Here is a 22,240-nt window from a genome sequence, read left to right as displayed (position 1 = left end):
TGGTTGTTCGATAATGCATAATATAATAAACAACTATGAAGAGTTTAAAACTCTTTCTCCAAGTGACAGAAAGATTTTTCCAGATATATCGTGCCCACTCATTTTCAAGGAATGATATAAGAAAATGAAAAAACAAAAAAGAAAGGAATTATTTTTGACAAATGGAGAATCTGATTCCATATTGCAAACTTCAAGCTTGAATTGTATCTGTCTTGTTTTCAAAGTTGAATGTTTTTATTGTGGAAATGAATATTAAAAACAAATGGATAGTTTTGAAAAAGAAGAATTGAAGATGGTCTAGCTTTTCCATTTTTGATTACTTGGATATTTTAGGTCCAGATTATAAACTATGAAGTGCTTTGAACTGAACTTCTGTATTCTGTCCCATGGCTTTGTATCACATGCTAACTGTGCCTCAAATAACAGCAGGCTTGTTTGTTTATAATAATACTCAGTTTGTAACTTATTTTACTTTTCATTAAACAGAAATAAAATGTATCTCGTCTTAGTAATTGTCTTTAAGATGTTTTCTGATATTCAATAAATAAATTCTCTTAAATTTTTTTAAAAAAATAATTTATAGGGTAGAGAAGATTTCTTGAAAAAACTCACTCGAGGTGCAGTGGCTACTGGAATTAAGATTCAGGTGATCCTAATTTGCTTTTAATATTGTATTCTTCCTTTCATTTGCATTTTCCATAGTATTTTAAATTTGTCTGTGATGAGGCATCTTTTCACTCCTGGGTTTGCAAGCCAGCAGTTTTTCCTCCTGTGCTGATGACGGCTGCCCTCTGTGTGCAACTAGCAGTGTCTGATCATGCAAACAGACACTGACCTCCCATGTACATGTCTCATCTTGTGGCTTAATGGGAATTTCTGCCGGCCTACTAAAAGGGCAGTGGGATCTTATTCCTAAGTGTCTCTTCAGCTTATTTTGTGATGATGCTATGTTTTCTTTATTTTAAGTGTCCTTCAGTTGAATTTCTTCATTTAACCCTAAAATAAAAATATGCTATGATTTTTCTATGAAAGAAATTGAGACAAAAGCGGCCAGTAGAATCAATTTTCATTTTTGTATCTTTATCTGTGCTACCTACATGTCCTTTGAAACCCAGGTTGGGTCGTTTGATCATTGCCATCTTTCTGCAATGCCTCCTGTTCAAAAATATATAAACATTTGAAATTATTATTATAAGAAATAAAATCAAGGGGCAAAAGAGTCCAAAACAATGTCATTTTTCAAGATTATTTGACATTATCTGCATCTCTGGTCCCCTTTGAAACAAACACAAATTATGCAATTTTTTCTATTAGAAAATTTGACATTTACAAACATATAAAGCAGTGTTTCTCTACTTCTATGTGTTTGAAATGCCAGTTTCTCTGATTTATTTATATATTTAGTATTCTATAACCTCTCACCCTTGTTGCTTGCTGTTTTGTTATTAAATTATGCTCATTGGTTTCATTTGGTCTTAGATTTCAAGAATTACATATTGGGTTGGTCAAAACCAACCCGATATGTTCTTTTGTTTTTTTCCATAAGATGGTTCTAGTTGTTTTTAACTTCATTCAAAACGCTTTTGTTAGGTTGTGTAGTGACAGCTGTATACCTTACCTATGATATCAGTGTGCATTTAAAGAAAAAAATTGATCAAAATTGGTAAATTTTTGTGTAGCCATCTTAATATTGAAGATGGAAGAAAAGAAGCAATATTTTTGGCATATTATACTTTATTATTTCAAGATAGATAAAAATGCAACCAAAATGCAAAGAAGATTTGTGTCATCTATGGAGAAGATGCTGTGATTGATCGACTATGTTAAAAGTGTTTTGTGAAGTTTCATGCTGGAGATTTCTCGCTGGACGATGCTCCATGGTCAGGTAGACCAGTTGAAGTTGATAGTGACCAAATTGAGACATTACTTGACAACAATCAGTGTTCTACCACATGGGAGATAGCGACATACTCAAAATATCCAAATCAAGAAAGTTATTAGTGAAAATGAAATGAACTTTTTGGCCAGCCCAATATACTTCAATATTTATCATTAGTGTGTTCTCTAGCCTTATTATCTTCCATACTAACTTAAGAATGTTTTATTTTTATTGTCTATTAATATTTTCCTCTTACAATTTTTCTAATAATGTGTGTACTTTAAAAATATGTCATATTTATGCCCATTGTTTTTTTGTGGAGGCATTTATGTTTTTGATTTTCAAATAATAGCAAATATTCCTACCTAGTGCAAGAGGAAGACAATGAATGTTTAGACGGTTAATAACTGAATGAATTATTTTAAATCTTTGCTGGCAGAAAAAAATGTATGCTCTACAAGAAAAACAGATACTTGAAAAGCAGGAGCTTCTGAAAAGAAAAGTGATGTTTTCCTTAATACTGGCAGAAACAGAGGCACCTCTAGTTCAAATGGAAAATGATGCTGTAAGGATCAAAAATATCCACAAAGAACAGTTTGAGGTAAGCATTTCCAATGAACTCAGAAACAAATTTGAAGCAGTATTTAGATTGATCAATTATGTATATGATTTTATATTATTACTTGGAAAATTATGGTTTCATATAGGAAGATGTAAAATCATGAACAGAATAAGTATTCCATAAGCACACAAGTGGTCTTCAGTGGAACCATGTAGAATGACTATTGATATCATTACCTGGAACCCTGCACTGTATCTTAGAGTGCACTTATGGAAAGCAGTTTTCAAATAGGTGAGTAATGATTTATTTGGCATGATTGCCCACTACGGTACATTGAATTTAAAGTCTTCCCTGTTCATTAATAAAATGGTAAAGCTGTGTTTACTCAGATATAAAATATAATGCATCTTGACATTTTCATGGGACATTTTTGATGCATGTGGAAAACAGGTTGGATGACAAATAAAGCAAATGTTGATAAAATATTTTTAAAACAACAAGTTTTTGGCAGTAACTGATATTACTAGCCCTTCCCAAAGGAAAATGTAGTAGACAAAATATGCATACACAATGTCATTAGTCTTTTGGAGAAGTCGAGGGTGTGGTAAGAGTTGTACATCCTTGTCTTTTGCTGCAGGGAGTGCATACGTATTATTCATTTGGGCCATTTTGAAAACAGGATTTTTTTCATTGTAAGTAATGATGTAACTTTATATTCTGGTCTCTAAAAATGATCATTTTTTTAAATTTAAACAACTTTGTGTTTGCAAACTGTTCCTAGTATGAAAGTATTTTTTTTTTTTTTATCTTCAAAGCCTCCCGGTAGAATAGGCAGGAGACAGTTTATCTGCATTATAGACTTCAGAAAATTGAGACCCAAATACATGAAGCAACTTGCACAAGTCTATAAAGCATGGAAACAAATTCTGAGCATGTTACCCTACTTAGGGCTTCTGAATGCTTTTCCTGAAGCTCATGTAACTAACACCTAGAGAGATGAATGGTTTTGATGATGACTTCTCCTTACATTCATGATAGAAATTTATTAATTGTATCAAAAGTCTCAATATAATTATTTGAGTATAATAATAAAGTCCAGAACAGATTAATGACTTTTGTTTTTCCTTATTTTATAATAGCCACTGTTTTATATTTTCTTGTAGCTTAGTAATCAATTTTTTATTTTAATAGTTTCTAAATTGTAATACATTTTAATTTAGCAAAAACTCTTAGAAAGAATAGCTTATTATATACCCTTTCTGTAATGATTTGTAGCGAAGCTTTAATATTGGTTAAATGTTTTAAATATTGTGATGAAAATTCATAATTTCTATGTGAGTTGAATTGTGTTTATTACTTAGCTAAAATGGATACAATTGTTTTCTTAAGTACCTCAAATTGAATATTGGGATTGTGGATATCATAGTATGTTTTTGTAATTCATGTGTGGTGCTCCTTTGCCTTTATATCAAAATATATATTGTTATTATTAAAATAGTCACTTGGGATATATTTTGTTTACACCAGGATAATTGAATTGTAAATGCTACATACCTTAATTTCTGTGTCCTAGATACTACATCGTATAATTGAAAAGAAAAACTATGTTAAAGAAAATGTACAAAAAACAAAGAAAAAATTGCGGAAAAAGGGGAAGAAAACTAAAGAAGCACTAATAGAAACTGAGGTAAAGAATTTAATATGAAAAAGATTTTTTGTTTGTTTGTTTTTAATTTAATTTTATTTTGTTGATTATGCCATTACAGTTGTTCATCCCCCCCTTCATTCCCCTCCACTCTGTGCATCCCCTCCCCCACCATCCCCCCTTTAGTTTATGACCACGTGCCTCAAGTTCTTTAGATTCTATATTTCCCATACTATTCTTGCCCTACCCCCTATCTATTTTCTACCTACCATCTATGCTACTTATTTTCTGTACCTTCTCCCCCCTTCTCCTCCTCCCACTCCCCTGTTGCTAACCCTCCATGAGATCTTCATTTCTATGTTTCTGCTCCTGATCTAGCTGTCCTCTTAGTTTGCTTTTATTTTAGGTGTGGTTGTTAATAGCTGTGAGTTTGCCGTCCTTTCACTGTTCATCTTTTTTATCTTCTTTTTCTTAGATAAGTCCCTTTAACATTTCATATAATAAGGGCTTGGTAATGATGAACTCCTTGAATTTGATCTTATCTGAGAAGCACTTTATCTGTCCTTCCATTCTAAATGAAAGTTTTGCTGGATAGAGTAATCTTGGTTGTAGGTCTTTGGATTTCATGACTTGGAATACCTCTTTCCAGCCTCTTCTTGCCTGTAAGGTCTCTCGAGAAATTTGCTGACTGTCTGATGGGAACTCCTTTGTAGGTGACTGTCCCCTTAGCTCTTGCTGCTTCTAGAATTCTCTTCTTCATTTTAATCTTGGCTAATGTAATGATGATGTGCCTCAGGAAACTCTCTGAGCTTCCTGGATTTCCTGGAAGTCTATTTCCTTTGCCAGATTGGGGAAATTCTCCTTTATTATTTGTTCAAATAAGTTTTCCACTGGTGGCTGTTCCTCTTCCCCCTTCTGGTACTCCTATAATTTAGATGTTGGAGTGTTTAAAGATGTCCTGGAGGTTCCTAAGTCTCTCCTCATTTTTTTGAATTCTTGTTTCTTTATATTTTTATGTTTGGTCATTTTTTCCTTCCTCTGGTTCACTCCCTTGATTTGAGTCCCAGTTTCCTTTTCATCACTATTGGTTTCCTGTGCAATTCCCTTCATTTCAATTAGTTTAACCTTCATATATTCCTCTAATTTGTGACTAAAATCAACCAGTTCTGTGAGCATCCTGATCACCAGTGTTTTGAACTGTGCATCTGAAAGTTTTGCTATTTCTTTGTTGCTAAGAGTTATGGGCTCTAGGGCTTTGGGATCTTCTTGAGCCATTTTTGGTCTGTTCATGCCCCTTAAGTATGAGGAGCAGAGCCTTAGATGTTCACCAGGGTGGGGCCGCCCAGGTCGATGGGTTGTGAGCTGTATGTGGGGGCAGGGTCAGAGCAGGGAAATGGCGGCCTCCTCTGCTGCCTCTGGCTGCTGGGGCCTGCTTGGTCCCATCTCACTGCCCACTCCCTCGCCGGTCTATCTGTGCACAAATTCAAGACCACAGTCAACCCGCAGCCCTGCACCCTCCCTGGGTCTGTCGGTTGCTCACTGGGTCGCACTCAATAGGTTGCTCACTGGGTCCGCCTGTTGCAACCCCACACCTGGGATCCGCGCACCTGAGTCCTTCTGACCGAGTTTTCCTTTGCCACCTCACTCTGCCAGCTGCTGGCTTCGGCCCTCTTACCAGTCAGGCTGAAGAATTCGTTGTTATCAGACTTCTGAAAAGTTCAATTTTCTGTGTTCTGGCTGTGTTTTCTGTTGTTAATATTTTGTTGTCTCTAAACTTGGTTGTGTGAGAAAGCAGGGCGTCTCCACCTATGCCTCCATCTTGGTGGAAGTCCACCACTCTTGAAAAAGATTTTAATGTTCACTTTATGCCCATAAAAAGTATTGAAGAAAATTTAACTTTAGATGGATGTTTCTCAGTTCTAATTGGTGGCACTAAGTTGATTCTGTACGTGCTTATGTGTGTACCTGCGCACATGTGCACACATGCGGGCATACCGTCTCTGTGCTCCTTTTCTCTTCCAGTGTCTTCTGCATCAGTCTAGTGTGTCCCATCTCTTTTCCGACAGAGTAGAGGTGTCAGTCTGTATTGTACCAAATAGTGCCCTGTTTTTACAAATGAAGCCAATCTACGGAACAAAACATTTGTTAATATCTGACATCAAAATTTCTCCCTCAACTGGTAGGTAGGCAGCATGAACAAATGTTGGCATATCAAAAGGTTTCAGAGAATTTTCTAAATTATAAATATTTATTCCCTAAAAATCCTTGCCTCTAATACTCTATCTTTAGAGATTCATTGGATGTAGCGAAGTGAAAATAGTCCATTGCCTTTAACCCAATATCCTCTGGGTATATTTTCTAGGTAGCCACTATCAGATTTGTAATTGGTCAACATGGGGGCCATGAGTTAGGGATGTGATTATATCATTTTGAAAAAGTTTGCCCTGTAAAGGGCCCACCAAAAAACATAAAAATATTACCAAGGAAAATGATGGTAATATTTATAATAAGATAATGGATTATTAATATGTTGCATACTTTCTATATGCCAGGCATTGTTTGAAGTGCTCAGGCACATTAACTCTTTTCATCTTTGTGACGATTCTATGAAGAGTGTGCTATTGTCATGTCCATTGTACAGTTGAAGCATCTGATGCCTTGTTTTTTAATAAGCTTATTCATTTTCATATAACTCATTAGTGTCGAGGAGAGATTCACTATGTTTGACACAGGCCACTGGAATCTATGCTTCTAACCATTACTTTATACTAGTCAAATCTTACAGGTTACTCTTATTGACCACATAAAGTAAAATCAGCACTCAATAACAAAAAATATAGCCAAAAGAAAAACAAAGAAATATATAGACTATTGAAAATATTTTGTTATATTTCTTATTATTGATTTGCTTCTGTGTTAAGGAATATTTAGAAATACAAATTACCATTTATTTATAGATGACCGATGATAAATTACAGAGCAAAATTAGGTAAAGATCGTACTTTGGTATCACCAATGCATTATTTTATAGGACAAACTAAAAGTATTTGGCATACATGTTCAATATTTAAAGAAAAAGAGAAAATAGAAATTAACAAAAATTGAGAAAGAAAAATAGGAAAAATTAAAAGAGACATAATTATATATAGAAATGAAGGAAACTGCTATTTTGCATAGTAATTTGTTTTAAAATCTACATGAAGTATATATTTCATTTATAAAATATTAGTGATGAAAACTGGATGAAGAGAAAAAACACAGTAATAGACTAATAATTATAAAATAAACTTAATTTGTCCAAACTCTACCACTAAGACACAGACAAGCCTGGGTATTTTACAGGCTTCCTGCAAAGGCTGGGTTCACAGCATAAGAAAGAACAGAAAATATTTAAATTCACTCTACGATAATATAATCTTGAGACCATAAGTGAGAAATATTAGCATAAAAGTGTATAGGTGATCTCACTTATGAATATAGATGACAAATTCTTAAATATATCAGCAAATTGAATTTTACCATGTGCTAAAAAGAATACATTATGCAAAATCAGATTCCTTTGAAGAATAAAGATGATTCAGTATAAACAATTATATTATATAATTCACTACACTTGTAGAAATAAAAGACAATTAGTCTAAACTATTTGATACAACTCTAGAGCCACTAATGATTTTTAGAAAGACTCTTACCTGTCTAGAAATAGAATGAAAACATCTTTACCTTGACAATATGTGTTACAATCTGCAGACCAGTATATTCCACGAAACATCATACTTAGTGATGAAACATGAAAAGTATTTCCTTTAAAATAAGGACAAAATATTCACACTAGCTGTAACTACTTAGCACACTCTTATTATTGACAACAGATCACTTGTCACAGATCACAAAAAATAAAACATAAGTGTTCATCACTGCATTAGGAAGCCACCACAGTTCTTACGTCCATATCTGACTATTAATTTCAAAAATATTAACTAAAAATTGCCAAAGGTGGCATATCTAAGAAATATAAACAAGTGCCAAAGAATATGGCTGACCACTATTTGTGCGTGTGTGCTCAATATTACAGAGTGCGCTAGAAGTTGGAGGGTTAGAGAAAAGTTCATGTTATTTGTCCTTTAAATAAGCTTGTTTTTCCAGTTACAATTGAGTGCTTTAAGTACATTAAATATTGTTGGAAGTTACTGGAGTTGGGGGAGTAAAAGGAGAACTTGGTTAATTCAAGAAGCACATAGTTTTTGGGGGCATCAAAGAAACAGACAACATTAATGTGTTGTGTGCAGAGCCATGGCAGCCATGTAATAACCTGCGAGAAGGTCATGGAGGAGGGAACTGAAACCAACTGAGGGAAGCAGGGAAGGTTTTACAGAAAAGTTTTTGTCTAAAAATGAGAAGACTAATGGAAAAAATGGAGGTTGCCATAACATTGAAGAGAATAGAGACAATATACATAAAACTCCTAAAAGAATAATAATTGGCACTGGAAATACTTAACAATGGCTTCTCTTTGTATTATAATAATAATTATTATTATTATCATTATTATGATAATGATAATTATCATAATCATAATACTAATTATGATATTAATTATCATAATGATAATAATAATAATTATTATTAGTAGTAGTAGTATATAATTTTTACCTTGAAGAAATGAGGTAAGTGCACTCTAGAAACAGACACTATGTTTGCAAAGTGAAGAGGTCATAGGAGAATGCCATGTGTTCGTGGAAGGGTGAGTTGTTCAGCACGGTCCAAGAGCAGGGCAGCTGTCACGAAAGTGAAAAGAGATGGAGCTAGTGAGACAGGCAATGCCTGGATGAATAACCACCTTGTGGGCCATGCCCACATTTTAAAGAACCCCATTTTGATGTGAATCCCATTTTAAAGAAACTGTTGCAAACTGTTGCAGTGTCAAACATCACTAATAGCATTTATTAAGTGCTCATTATGTTGTTTGGTATACGATCAGTGCTACAGGTGCCATTTTTTGTCATCTAAGAACTAAGCTCTGGCACAAATTCTCTTTACTATGCATAAGCATTTCAGTCATGTGCCAAGCGGAACAGTGCTATAAATTTTTACTATTTTTAACCCCTATTTAAATCTTAGGTATAGAATTTGAACTTCTTACATTTAGATAACATATCATATTTATTAAATTTTCATAAAATTAAAATATAATTTTCATTAAAATCTAGAATCTGAATATTATTTTTATTACTTAATTTTTAAAACATGTGATTTGGGAGTTTTTCAGATAAGGGAATAATGAAAAGTGTTGTATAATAAAATATTAATTAACTGCAATTCAGATTTCTAGACCTTTCCAAGTCTGGACATGAAAGTACCTTTGGGTATAAAGCCTCCCAATTTCTGAAACCTTTGTCACCCTGGCTAGAGAAAAAAAAATAACCCCCAAATAGTCAAATTATAAATTTACCATTTTATGCTTCTGTACCCATTTGCTCTGGTGATGTGTCAGCTCTCATCAAAAGACTTACAAAGGGCTCTCGGCATCCTCAAGCTGCTGTTCACTCAGATGAACATTTATACTTTTGACATGTGGCACCTAACAGTTTTTTCTGTCCAGACTCAAATCAATGTGGGGACGTCTCTGATATTTTTGATGCCACGGAAATGGATACACTACTCGCAATTACAAAGCCTCACTGATGGTACCTATTAAAGGTACCAAAATACAATTTTTGTTTTTTACTGCTGTGTGCAGGAAGCACAATTTCTTTCTTGCCATTAGTGTAGAATCCTCTGGCACCACCTTCAGCTTGCTGAATTGGCTGCATGGTCACCATTGTAAGTGGTTGACACCATTGTAAGTGGTTGACACCATTGCTTCTGAAGTCTTCTTAGTTTCCCGTGAGGATCTTCATTCAAGTTTAAGGCATGCACCCTGGCTGCTGTGGCTCAGTGGACTGAGTGCCAGACTGCAAAGCAAAGGGTCTCTGGTTTGATTCCAAGTCAGGGCACATGCCTGAGCTGCAAGCCAAGTCCTCTAGAAGGGGGTACAAGAGAGAGAACCACACATTGATTTAAAAGAAAAAGATTAAGGCATGAAAAATGGAATCTCCCCTGAAAGCCGAGTTTCGTGATAGATATAGCATGTTGTATTGAGAGTTGCAGTTCTCTCTGACTCCTACACACTTACTTTAATGCATACTTTTGCCTTCTCATACTCTGGTATTAACAAACAAAATGAACAACAACCAAAAAAAACCAACCTTCATGTATCAGTAAAAAAATTCTAGAACTTCCAGAAAACGAAAGAAAACAGAGAGAATATGTAAATTCAAATACTGTACCAAATGTTCAACATCTTGGACAGACAGCAGATTTTTATAGGAAAATAAATATGAAAGATTAGCCATTCTTGAAATCTTTGAGTGGAGACAGAATTGGGAAGCATATGGAGGCAAATGGAAAAAAATAGGAGCATAGAGCAGTTGAGATCTCAGGACTCAGTGAGAAAGGTAGCACTAATTAGAAGCAATGCCAGACACAGGGAATGACCTTCGGTAAGTTAGTCACCCAGTCAGTAAATTAGTCAATATATGTGCCAGCAGGTATGAAGGGACTGTGCAAAAATCAAATCTCCAACCTGGAATTGCATGGGCCTGTTTGGGAAATTGCACTGGAATTAAATATCAATGATTTTTTAAAAAAAGACCAGCACAATATGTATCCTTCCCCACCTTCACTGTACATGTTTGAAAGCCAGTAACCTTTATGTTTGCATCTTGGGAAGCTATGAGTCTAAGGTATGTGTGCATGGGAGAGTGGGAACAGACTAGTGCAGGGAGAGTGGGGGTGGGAGAAAGAGAGGAAGAGAGATGCGGGAGACAGGACACATAGTTCTGACCCATCTTTTACAGAATCTCATAAGATGAAACGATGACAAAAATAATGTGAAAATAATTTAGTGCTTACATCAAAAAGAAGTCACTATTTGCTTTTAATTTTTCATATAGCCAAACATAATTATCTTTGGGCCTCCAAATGCCAAAGATTTAAAAATAAACCATCTCTGAATTTGTTTTCCAGGAAAAATACTCAGTAATATTTAATGAAATAGAGACAGCTAAAAGTAAAACAGTGATTTATCATACAAAAATAAGCACATTGAATAAGGACCTGGAAGAAAAAGAAGAGGAAAAGAAAAATTTTATTGAGATACTTGACAATTTGAAGTAAGTGTTTAAATTGTATCAAACTATTAAATGTGTTATTTATAAAAGAGATAAAATTAAATTTCCATATTTAAAAATAATCCATATTTTCTGTCATGGTTTGATGTGCTATGTGACAATTTTGGTTTAAAAACAAAATCATAAATTGCTTTTTTTTTTTACTGCTCCCCCTTGGTTTTATTTGAATAACTGGGAATGCTTCTCTTTTTCCAAGTATAAAAAGTTTTCTTTCTTATGATATTAATGAACCTTCCCACAAATTTTAGTATTTCTCACTTACTGACATAGTTAATAACAAAGACTTTCACTCAAACTTTTCTGATAAGTTTTGAGGTGAGAGGTTAGAAATCGATGTTCTACAAAACCTCATGTAATTTACTCAAAAGACTCTTCCAGTCCCCGCGTTAGTCGGGGCCGCATGTGACGTGACAAGGGTTAGTAAAGCCTTTCCCTTGAAGAATGATCGTGCTCTAAGAGCCTTGGTGTATCCATGTGCTCTCACTTAGAACGTACATATTTTCATTTTCTCCCTCTTGGTTCTTATTTACTATTGTGCAATACATTGAAAACAGGGCTTGGAGGGCTGTTGAAGGAATATGCATTGGTCGCATTTAGGAATCATGCTTGGATTTAAATATAGAAAGCTAATATGTCGTTAGTAAAATCATACCACTCAAGGAGTAAGGTCTCAGAGAAACATTTATGCACAGCCTAATGCCATATACCTTAATGAAGTCATGTCAGTGAACTCAAAAAGAATTTGTTTAGCGATTACCATAGGGTAAAAGCTTCTTTTCCAAATGATTGTGTAGCTTGATCAGAAAAAGACTAAATCATATTCAGTAATTGTGTAAGAAAGCAAGAAAATGTGGTATACTGTGAAAGATATTTATCTACATTGTTTGTTATCTGTAAGAATATTTTGGCACTCAAAAGTATCAGCCTAAAATTATATAATTCACATTAAACTTAAAAAGATCTGATTTGTGAACTGGAGATTTTTTTATCTTCAGGATTCTTACCACCTCAATCCTAATGTTTTCTTCCACCCTGTGACTAGGTTATATTGCCCTTGAGACAAAAGTGGATTAATTCATGTCCCAGTGAGTTAATTCTCTCTCTCGACCTGACAAAATCTGCCTTTCCACAGGAAAAAGAAAAAAAAAAGAGTTGGCTTTGTGGCCTCGCTTACAGATCTATTAACAAAGATAATGGCAAGTAATATTTAAAGCTGCCATTGATTATCTTCCTAACTTGCCATGCGCTCTGCAAGGAAACCTATGTACCTTAACTCCAGTTCTTACAACAAATTCTTGAATTTGGTTATAACATTCCCATATGATTGCTGAGTAAACAGAAGTTCAAGGAAACTTAATGATTGACTTCAGGTTGCACAGATAATGAACTGGTGGTAGAGCTAGTTCCAGATTAAGTCCATTCTGTTTCAAAGTGTTATTTCAACCACCCATATTGAGTCTCTGAACCAGGATTGGAAAGGAAGATTATTGCAGATAATCACACACAGTGCCTGTGCAGTCACGTACTGCAAAGCAATGTTTTAGTCAGCCACTGGCCCCAGGTACAACCATGCTTTCCTAAGGCTATAATGGAGCTGAAAACTTTCTATTGCCCAGTACGTCATAGCCATCACTAATGTCTAGCTCAACACATTGCTTCGTGTGTTTTTGGTGAGGTCAGCGCAAGCCAACCTACTGTGTTGCCAGTCATGTAAAAGTATAGCATGTAAAGTTATATACAGTACATGATACTTATAACAAAAATAAATGACTATGTTACTGGTTTATGTATTTATTATAGCATACTTTTAATTATTTTGGAGTATACTCTCTCTACTTATAAAGCAAAGTTTGCTGTAAAGAAGTGTGCCATCTTCACTGACAGCAGTCTTGTACATCTCCCTTGATCGTCTCATTTTCCCTCGTGCCTGATTTAATCTCCGGTTGTTTTGCACAGTGACATGCTGGACAAGTTGTAGGAGCAACAGGCTCCAGCATCTAGCCTAGATGTGTATGTAGTGGGCTGTGCCATCTAGTTTCATGTGAATGTGCTTGATGATGTGTGCGCAACGTCAGCATCGCCTGACCACACATTTCTCAGAGCATATCACATTGTCGAGTGGCACATGACTTAAGCATAAACTATTGGTACTTTCAATAGGTGATGACCAGGTCAAGTTAATCATTATTTATTAAGAACCCATAGTGTGCCTAGAGCCAAACACCAAGAAGAACAAAGAATATCAAGTGGGAAAGTGTATCTTTATGTGTCTGAAGATATTTTCAGAGAGGCAAACCTTGCATACACAAAACAATTGAAATATGTTGATAAAAATAATAGTTAACAAGGCTCCTCTGGGCTCTCACTTAATTTTTACAACTGTTTCTTATCTAGAAAGTGAAGGGGTCTAAACCCAGACACACAGGACTCCAGTGTTTGTCCTTTATCACTACGAGAAAGGAAACACTATTTTCTTGCATGCATACACATCTGAACACATGTAGTGTACATAACACATATGAAATTAATACAATGCTATATTGAATACAGTCTAATATTAAAATACTTGGTGTAGAGAATAAAGTATATGGGATCAAGATATAGTGATGTTTGCTGGCATCAAGTATGAGAGTTTTGTCTTTGGTCATGCCTGCTCCTCCCTGCGTGAATTGGTTCACTATGTTTCAGAACATCAAGATCACAGAATATTTATGGTACAAAGAACATTACATAAGAATTTCGGATGTTGTTTGTGTAAATGATGAAGTAGAAAAACCAAGGGCAAGGCAGATGAAAAGAGAGGGTCTCATTTCATGCAGCAGGAGAAGTTTGCATGTAAAGTGTAAATAAAGAATTGCAGTTTCAAATTCACTGCTAATAGTCATAGTGGAGAGAGGAAAAGAATGAGTATTTGAATGTGGAGCTGCTGAATTGAACAGAGCCAGACGGAACTGGATTTGAATTGTCGGTCATTTACTAATTAGCTTACACAAGCTAATTATATTGAAGTTCAGGTTCCTCATCTGTAAATTGCTGTAATAGTTATTCTTCCATAGGGTTGTGGTTGTATTAAATGAGATATTACATTCAAAGCACTTTAACATTTTAGCCCCTCAAAAATTTTAGTCCTGCTGTCTTTCTAGCTAACTGTGCAAATGATTCAATTTTCTATACCAGTAGAGATGGAAAAGGGATGTGGGTAAAAGGCTGTATTGAGTTTTTGCAGCTCTGCTTATTCTAGATTATGAGTTGCTTATCAACTCTAGAAATTATTTCTAAAGCATATTTATTTTTTCATTATTGTATTAACCACTTTTTAATGTTTATCCTACTACTATTGTTTTTTTACTTTACTACCGATTTCAGCATAAAAATTATTTTACCTCTTTGTCAAAATGCACTTAGTTACATATGACAAAATACACACAGACATGTACATGCACGTGTGCACATGCATGCTCACACAAACACATTTGCATACCAGCTTAAACAATAGGTGAATGTATAATATAGAACTGGAGGCTATGAGTAAGGTAAGCTACAGGGTTGGTTCATTAAGCAAATCAACACTTGGTACTCATTTTTTTTTCTCTCCACTATACCTTTGTCAGCAAATTTGAAAACATGATTCCTTCATTACACTTTGTGGCTGTGAGTCTTTTGTACATGCGGTTAGGTTTTTGTCTTGTATCTTATTGAGCCACTGTAATGTCTATTCTTACTCCTGGATAATCAGCCATGGGGCTGGCTGGCGTCATCTAACCAGAATGTGTGTTTGGACTTACATGCTGTGAGGAGGAGGAGGAGGTCTTTTGGAATACCAATGAAACAGAGGCATGGTGGGTCAGCCTCCAAGAGAATCCACTGGATTTTGTCAGAGATTTTCTTGCTCTTGGATCTCTTAGGTGTAGCTCTGTGGAGGTTATAGAAGGGACTGGGAAATTTTCCCAAAGCCCTCCGGTTCCAAGATTTTGCAATATTGGGTCTTTAAAAATGTGTCATAAGTATATTTGAGGAAATAAAATATAAGTTGACTAGTGGTAATTGCAATTCTTTCCTAATAGGGAGCATTTTTTAACTATAAAATTTAAAAAGGAACAAGCACAAGCTGTTTACGACCATCTCATGAGCGAGAAGAGGGCCTGTGAAGAGAGGCTCTGTGAGGAAGAACAGAGATACAGAACTCTCATTACCAGGAGGCAGAAGACTCTGGCAGATATTCAAGTGAGTATTTTTTTTTACTATTTTAGAATGAAGGAAATACAAGGGGAGTCAAAGTAGCAGAGAGTTTGAAGCACTCATTTGGCATCCTGAATTAGCAAAGATGTTCAAAATTTAAAAATAAATCTGTCAGCATAATAAATGTAACTTTACACTTTTTCCTTTTAAGTAATGATAATATATTCGCACAACATGTACTTTTCAATGCATTTTATGTGTGCCCTCATTTTATCATTGTGCTTTATTTAATTTGGAACGCTATTGCTTTTAAAGTACGGCGGGGTGGAGAGATTGAGCAAGAAGGAAAAAGGACTAATGGACATGGACAACAGTGCAGGATTGCGTAAGGGAACTAAATGGCAGTGGAAAACATACACTAAATAATTAAAAATAAAAAAAACTTATACAACTACACACCTCCTCAAAACACAAACAATAAGAACCAACCCAATTTAAAAAATGGGCGAAGGACCTGAATAGATGCTTCTCCAAAGAGGACATGCAGATGGCCAACAGACATATGAAAAGATGCTCCATGTCATTAATCACTACAGAAATGTAAGTTTAAACCACAATGAGGTATCGCCTTGCACCTGTCAGAATGGCTATCATCAATAAATCAACAAACAACAAGTGTTGGTGAGGATGTGGAGAAAAGGGAATCCTTACGGGCACTGTTGGTGGGATTGAAAATTGATGCAGCTACTATTTAAAACAGTATGGAGGTTCCTGAGAAAATTAAAAATAGAACTCCTTTATGACCCAGCAGTTCCACTTCTGGGTATTTAGCTGAAGAAATTCAAAACCCTAATTTGAAAAGTTATATGGACCCCTATGTTCATTGCAGTGTTACTTACAGTAGCCAAGATGTGGAAACAACCCAAACACCCATCAGTAGATGATTGGATAAAGAAGATGTGGTACACATATAAATGGAATATTACTTGAGTGTAAAAAAGAATGAAATCTTACTATTTGAGACTTGTTGATATGCCTAGAGGGTATTAAGCTAAATGAAATAAGTCAATGGAGAAAGACAAATTCCATATGATTTTACTTATATATGGAATATAAAGAACAAAATAAATGAACAAACAGAAACAGACTTATATTAATAGATACAGAGATCAGACTGGTGATTGCCTGATGAGGAAGGGATTGGGGGGCTGAGTGGAAAAGGTGAAGGGATTAAAAACTACAAATTGGCAGTTAAAAAATGTCAGGGAGGTAAAGTACAGCACAGACAATATAGTTAATAATATCATAATAACTGTGTATGGTGCCAGGTGGGGACTAGACTTATCAGGGGATCACTTCGTAAATTATGTAAATGTCTAACCACTATGCTGTACACTGCAAAATAATATAAAATAATACTTAATGTCAATTATAATTTTTAAAAAATTTAAAAGTATACATTATATTTATTCTAGAACCATTTTTACATTTTTAATGAGAGGTGTGAGAATATTTACATGTTTCTGAATAAACATACTTTGAATATTTACTAATCACTTGTTTGAAAAATGAGAATATTTTGTGTTCTTTTTCTTTAGAAACAATTTGCATATGTTTTAATTGAGCTTACTAGTTAGAAACAGGAAAATTATTGTTTTATAAAAATATATATATTAGAATTTTATATAGATATGACTAAGTGATATAGATTAAGTAGTATAAATTACTTAAGTGATTCTTATCCAATTTTACATTTTCACATTTAATTGTAATAATAAATGCCATGGATTTTTCAATATATTTATATTACTCATTTTTGAGAGACACATGAGTATATCATAATATACTTTTATCAGCTACTTTTGATCCTGATATTTATGTATTCAATTACTATATATACTTAATATACTCAATTACTTTTATTTATGCTTCTAAAGACCTTGATAATACATTTTTTAAAAAGATTATTTTTGATAGATATACATTGAATAAATAGGTATGTGAGTGAATGAACATGCAGTTTTTATTGCTAGCCCTGGTCTTGCTTATAAGATAAATATTAGTAAAATAACAATACTTTTATTAATAATAGTGCTAAGTAACATTCTTCCATTTAAGATTTAGCTCTTACATAGAAAAAGGGTTTTTGTTTTGTTGGCCTAAATAGGAAAATAACTGGCGCCATCTAGTGGCAGTAAATGGCGCCTCTTCCTGGAGGAGGTGGAACTCTGATGCCCGGGTCTCAGAGACGTGATGTGTAAATGGCTGGGAAAGCTCAGATTCAAATGTGCCCCTCAAAACAAGAGGGTTTAAGTTATTTACTGACAAGCATCATTCCCCGTTTCGTATTTTATCACAGCAGTAGAATTAGTTGTTTGAATTCAACCACATTTTCCAATCGTACTGGTGCTGAGAACACAGTGGGATCTCAATAATCATTTATTGACTAGCATTTCAACACTTAATGGAACAATAATAATTAGTGAAATGGCAAAATATGGTCAGCAGGAGAGAGACAAAGAAAAAGCCCTGTATAACTAGCCTCTCAGTAATTGAGATTTGTATTTTTTCTCATCCCAAAGCCCGTCCCTATCTTCCTATTCTGAAGTGTACCTTGGACGTATTGCACACTCTCTCTGTTTTTTTCCCTTAGTGCCACTCTCTGTATGAACTTGTTTTTTTTTCATTAATTTTTACTTATTTATATCTTATTTTCTGAAACACCCTTATGGTACATTTTAAAAGACACAGAATCTTACTACAAAGATAGGAGAGTTTTCTGTCACAGTCTCTGTATCCTGAAAGCTCAGAACTAAACCTGGTACAAGGGAGGCGCTCAATCAATACTCGTTCAATAACTGAATGGATAAGTGGATACACATATTCTCATTTGGCGATTCTGATGTCAATATGCATGGCAATGGCTACAAGCAGCAGCCTGTCAGAGATGCGTTCCATACCTTGGCAGCCTGACACTTCAGCCAGCAGGAGCCGACTCTTCCTGCTCACTCTCTCTTCCTGAGAACACGCGAGAAATTTACTATTCAGTCTGTTCTCTCTAGGTGAAAATGGTTAAGTTGTCTATTGCTTCCTAGCAATTAAAGGATTCTGCTAAATATTTCAATAATGCTTCTCAAATAACCTTGAGTTTATATGCAATTTTCTTTTGTCAGTGCTCAGTTAGCAGTTTGTTATGCATTCATCTCATGTGATGAGAAGCACAGAGTTTGAGCATGCACAGTTTAGAGCCTGTATCTCATCATTAGTGACACTGTTTAGGGTCAGTTATCAGTATTAAAGAGTAGAAAGACAAAACAATCCTTTGTATAAAACCTATTCTCACCCTTGTTTAGAAATTGGATGAGATAAAAATTTATAAATATGTGTGTTATGAAAAGCGTATTTCAAATCATTTCATTTTATTGATTGATTTGAGAGAGACAAGAGAGAAACATCAACTTGTTGTTTCACTTAAGCTTTCATTGGTTGATTCTCACATGTGCCCTGACTGTGGATCAAATCTACAACCTTGGTTTATTAGGACAATGCTCTAACCTACTGAAATACCTGGGTCAGGCCAAAGAAACAAGTCTTATTAGACATCACTGTGTATGTGATGTTACTGTTCTGGGGGGTGTCCCCTTTGGACAAAAGAATTGATCACAGTTATGGACCATTTGAAGGAAATGTTTAACAGAAGACTTTATAAAAGCCACAGTGGAATTAATTGAGGATTGTGAAAACACACCACAGAATTAGAAATATAAATAGCTAATACAATAGTTTAAGAAAAATATACACAAACTTTAGATAATATATAATGTGGTTTTGGACTTAATTGTAGTCTTTTTCAGTAGACAGTTCATGTCAGATATCTTTAAATGACAGATTTTTTTAATGTCATGGAGTTTTTACTGCCTATAATTTGTAAATACAGTTGCTTGAGATTAAAATTTCAGAGTAGCACCTAAATATATAAGCAAAATACTAACAGATATGAAGGGAGAAATAGAAAACAATACAATAATAGTAGGGGACCTCAGTATCTCAGTTTCAACAATGGATAAATCATGTAGACAGGAAATCAATAAGGAAACATTGGACTTGAACTGCACTTTAGAACAAAACAGTCATATATAGAATATTCAATCCAACAGCAGCAGAAGACACATTCTTCTTAAGCACACACAGAATATTCTCCAGGATAGACATATATTGGGTCACAAAACAGGTCTTAAAACACTTACGAAGATTTAAATTATACCACGTACCTTCCAACCACAATTGTATGAAACTAGAAATTAATTGCAGGATGAAAACAGAAAATTCTCGAATATGTGGAACTTACACTCCCAGCTATCAAATGTAGAGTCTGTAGAGCCTACCCCTAGTAGTCAACAAGCTGAATTTTTAAAAAAATGCTGAGATCTAATGTAACAACTGTACACCCAAATACTGTCTTCAGATATTCTCTAACACCTTCCTTTAAAGCTTTCGTGAGCTGCCTTGGCTTCAACTGACAATACAGTGGGTGACTCTCCAATCTTCTCCTTGATTTCTGTTCCCTCTTCCAAACTCTATTTTTGCATGGTGGGTTATTAGGTACTTGTTTCCTCTTATATAGTCTCTATCATGCCCCCCAAATCATCTTCTAATGAAGCCAGTCATTGAAAAATTTATTATAAATGCCACTATAATATTTTTCCAGTCATCTAATAATGTACCACATTATATATATATGTATATGTATATATGTATTTCTTTTATGTGCACATCACACCCAATTTGACATCAGCCTCTATTGTCTATAATCTTCATTCTTTTTCACTACTTCTCTTTAATTACAAAAGTGCTTTTTTGAAATACATTTGAAGCTTGTACTTTCATTTAACTTCAATTAATCCTACATAATGCTGTCTAATTGATTTTTCTACAGCCCATCTCTAACCACATTGCACTCCTCCTCAAAAATTCTTTGTCTCCTACCTATTTACAAATGAAGTGTAAACTTTTTTTTTTTAAGATTTTTAAATTTATTTATCTTTAGAGGGGAAAGGGGGAAGGAGAGAGGGAGAGAAACATCAATGTATGGTTGCCTTCTGTGCATCCCCTGCTGGGAACTGGCCCCTGCTGGGAACTGGCCTACAGGGAACCTGCCTGCAACCCAGGCATGTGCCCTGACTGGGAATCGAACCGCGATCCTGTGGTTCGCAGGCCCGTGCTCAATCCACTGAGCTATACACCAGCCAGGGCGAAGTGTAAACTTTTTTTAAAAATTTTTATTTATTTATCTTTAGAGGGGAATGGAAGGAGAGAGGGAGAGAAATATCAATGTCTGGTTGCCTCTTGTGCATCCCCTGTTGGGAACTGGCCTGCAACCCAGGCATGTGCCCTGACTGGGAATTGAACTGCAATTCTTTGGTTCCCAGGCCCTCACTCAATCCATTGAGCTACACCAGCCAGGACTAAGTGTAAACTTTTCCACTGGGTCTTCATGATACATCTCAAGCCTACATTCTCAAATTTACCTCTTATTGTTTATCTGTATTACTAATATAAGAGCACAGTTAGATGGGAATTTGAAACAATGATATAAGTAGAATTATTGCACTTTGTTATTAAAAGCAATAAAATAAAACCAAAGTAGTTGATATAACAAAAAAGTAATAATGACAAAAATAAGAAGGTAATATCAACATAGAAAGCATGAAGTAAGATGAAAGAAGCAAGAATAAATACAACTATCTTATAAATTAATTAAATTACTAAATCAGAATGGATTGAAAACAACAAAATCATTCTAATTATTGCTCTGTAAAGGTTACATGCACATTAAAAAATTAGCCAGAATAGTTGATGATGAAATGTAAAATTAGTCAAACAAAAAGGAAAGGTGTTGATAATATTAACTGTACAATAATACACAGGAGAGAATTGTCATTATATATAAAACATATAGTGACCACAATGCTCATTCAGTAATTATGAGTCTATATGCACTAAATAACATGACCTACAAATATATAAAGCAAAACTCACAATTGCTTCATGAGGAAATCTCACATATTGCTAATAGACCATGACATTCAATTAGATTGAAATATAGGAACTTATATGACATGAAAGGTATAACCTGGTTGAACTAAACATATTTATTTCTATATACATTATCTATGGCACATAAACTATAGTAATAATTGACAATACTATACAAATTAAATACAAATCATTTAACATAAGTTTATGTGTTCAAGTATGATTAATAAATAAAATTATATATATTTAAAATGTACAATGGGATGATTTGATATGGGTATACAGTTATCTTTTTGCTTGTATATGGTAAGAATGCTTAAGATCTACTTTCATAGCAAATCGAAAATATATAATACAGAATTATTATCTATAGCTGTTATATAATACATTGGATCCCCAGAAGTCATTCATCTTAAAACTGAAGACTTATACCCTTGGACCAGCATCTCCCCTTTTCATCCCCCCACTCCACTGCCCCTTGATAATCACCATTTTACTCTTTCTATGAGCTCATTTTTTTTTTTTCAGATTCCGAAATAAATGAGATTGTACAGAATTTGTCTGCTTCTGTCTGGCTTATTTCATTTAGCATAATGTCTGCTGGGTGCATCTGTATTGTTGCATATAGCTGAATTTTATTCTTTCTCATGGCTGAATAATATTCATATTCATATATATGTATAAATACATGAATACTTTCTCTATTC

General features: G+C 34.5%; 1 protein-coding gene across 1 annotated transcript in view; it reads left to right on the top strand.

Annotated features, from left to right (window-relative positions):
• Nucleotides 1-22,240, top strand: part of CCDC178 (coiled-coil domain containing 178) — a 327,320-nt gene that overhangs the window by 114,698 nt on the left and 190,382 nt on the right. The window contains exons 15-19 of the mRNA XM_037154533.2: nucleotides 584-646; nucleotides 2,319-2,480; nucleotides 4,015-4,128; nucleotides 11,155-11,300; nucleotides 15,383-15,542. Coding sequence (XP_037010428.2) covers nucleotides 584-646; nucleotides 2,319-2,480; nucleotides 4,015-4,128; nucleotides 11,155-11,300; nucleotides 15,383-15,542 — 645 coding nt within the window. The remainder of the gene's footprint in view (nucleotides 1-583; nucleotides 647-2,318; nucleotides 2,481-4,014; nucleotides 4,129-11,154; nucleotides 11,301-15,382; nucleotides 15,543-22,240) is intronic.

This window comes from Artibeus jamaicensis, unplaced genomic scaffold (genome assembly GCF_021234435.1).
Source record: "Artibeus jamaicensis isolate MK-2021 breed Jamaican fruit bat unplaced genomic scaffold, CSHL_Jam_final contig_354, whole genome shotgun sequence".
Classification (NCBI taxonomy): domain Eukaryota; kingdom Metazoa; phylum Chordata; class Mammalia; order Chiroptera; family Phyllostomidae; genus Artibeus; species Artibeus jamaicensis.
Note: the sequence above shows the minus strand (reverse complement) of the source record. Positions and strands in the feature narration are given on the sequence as shown.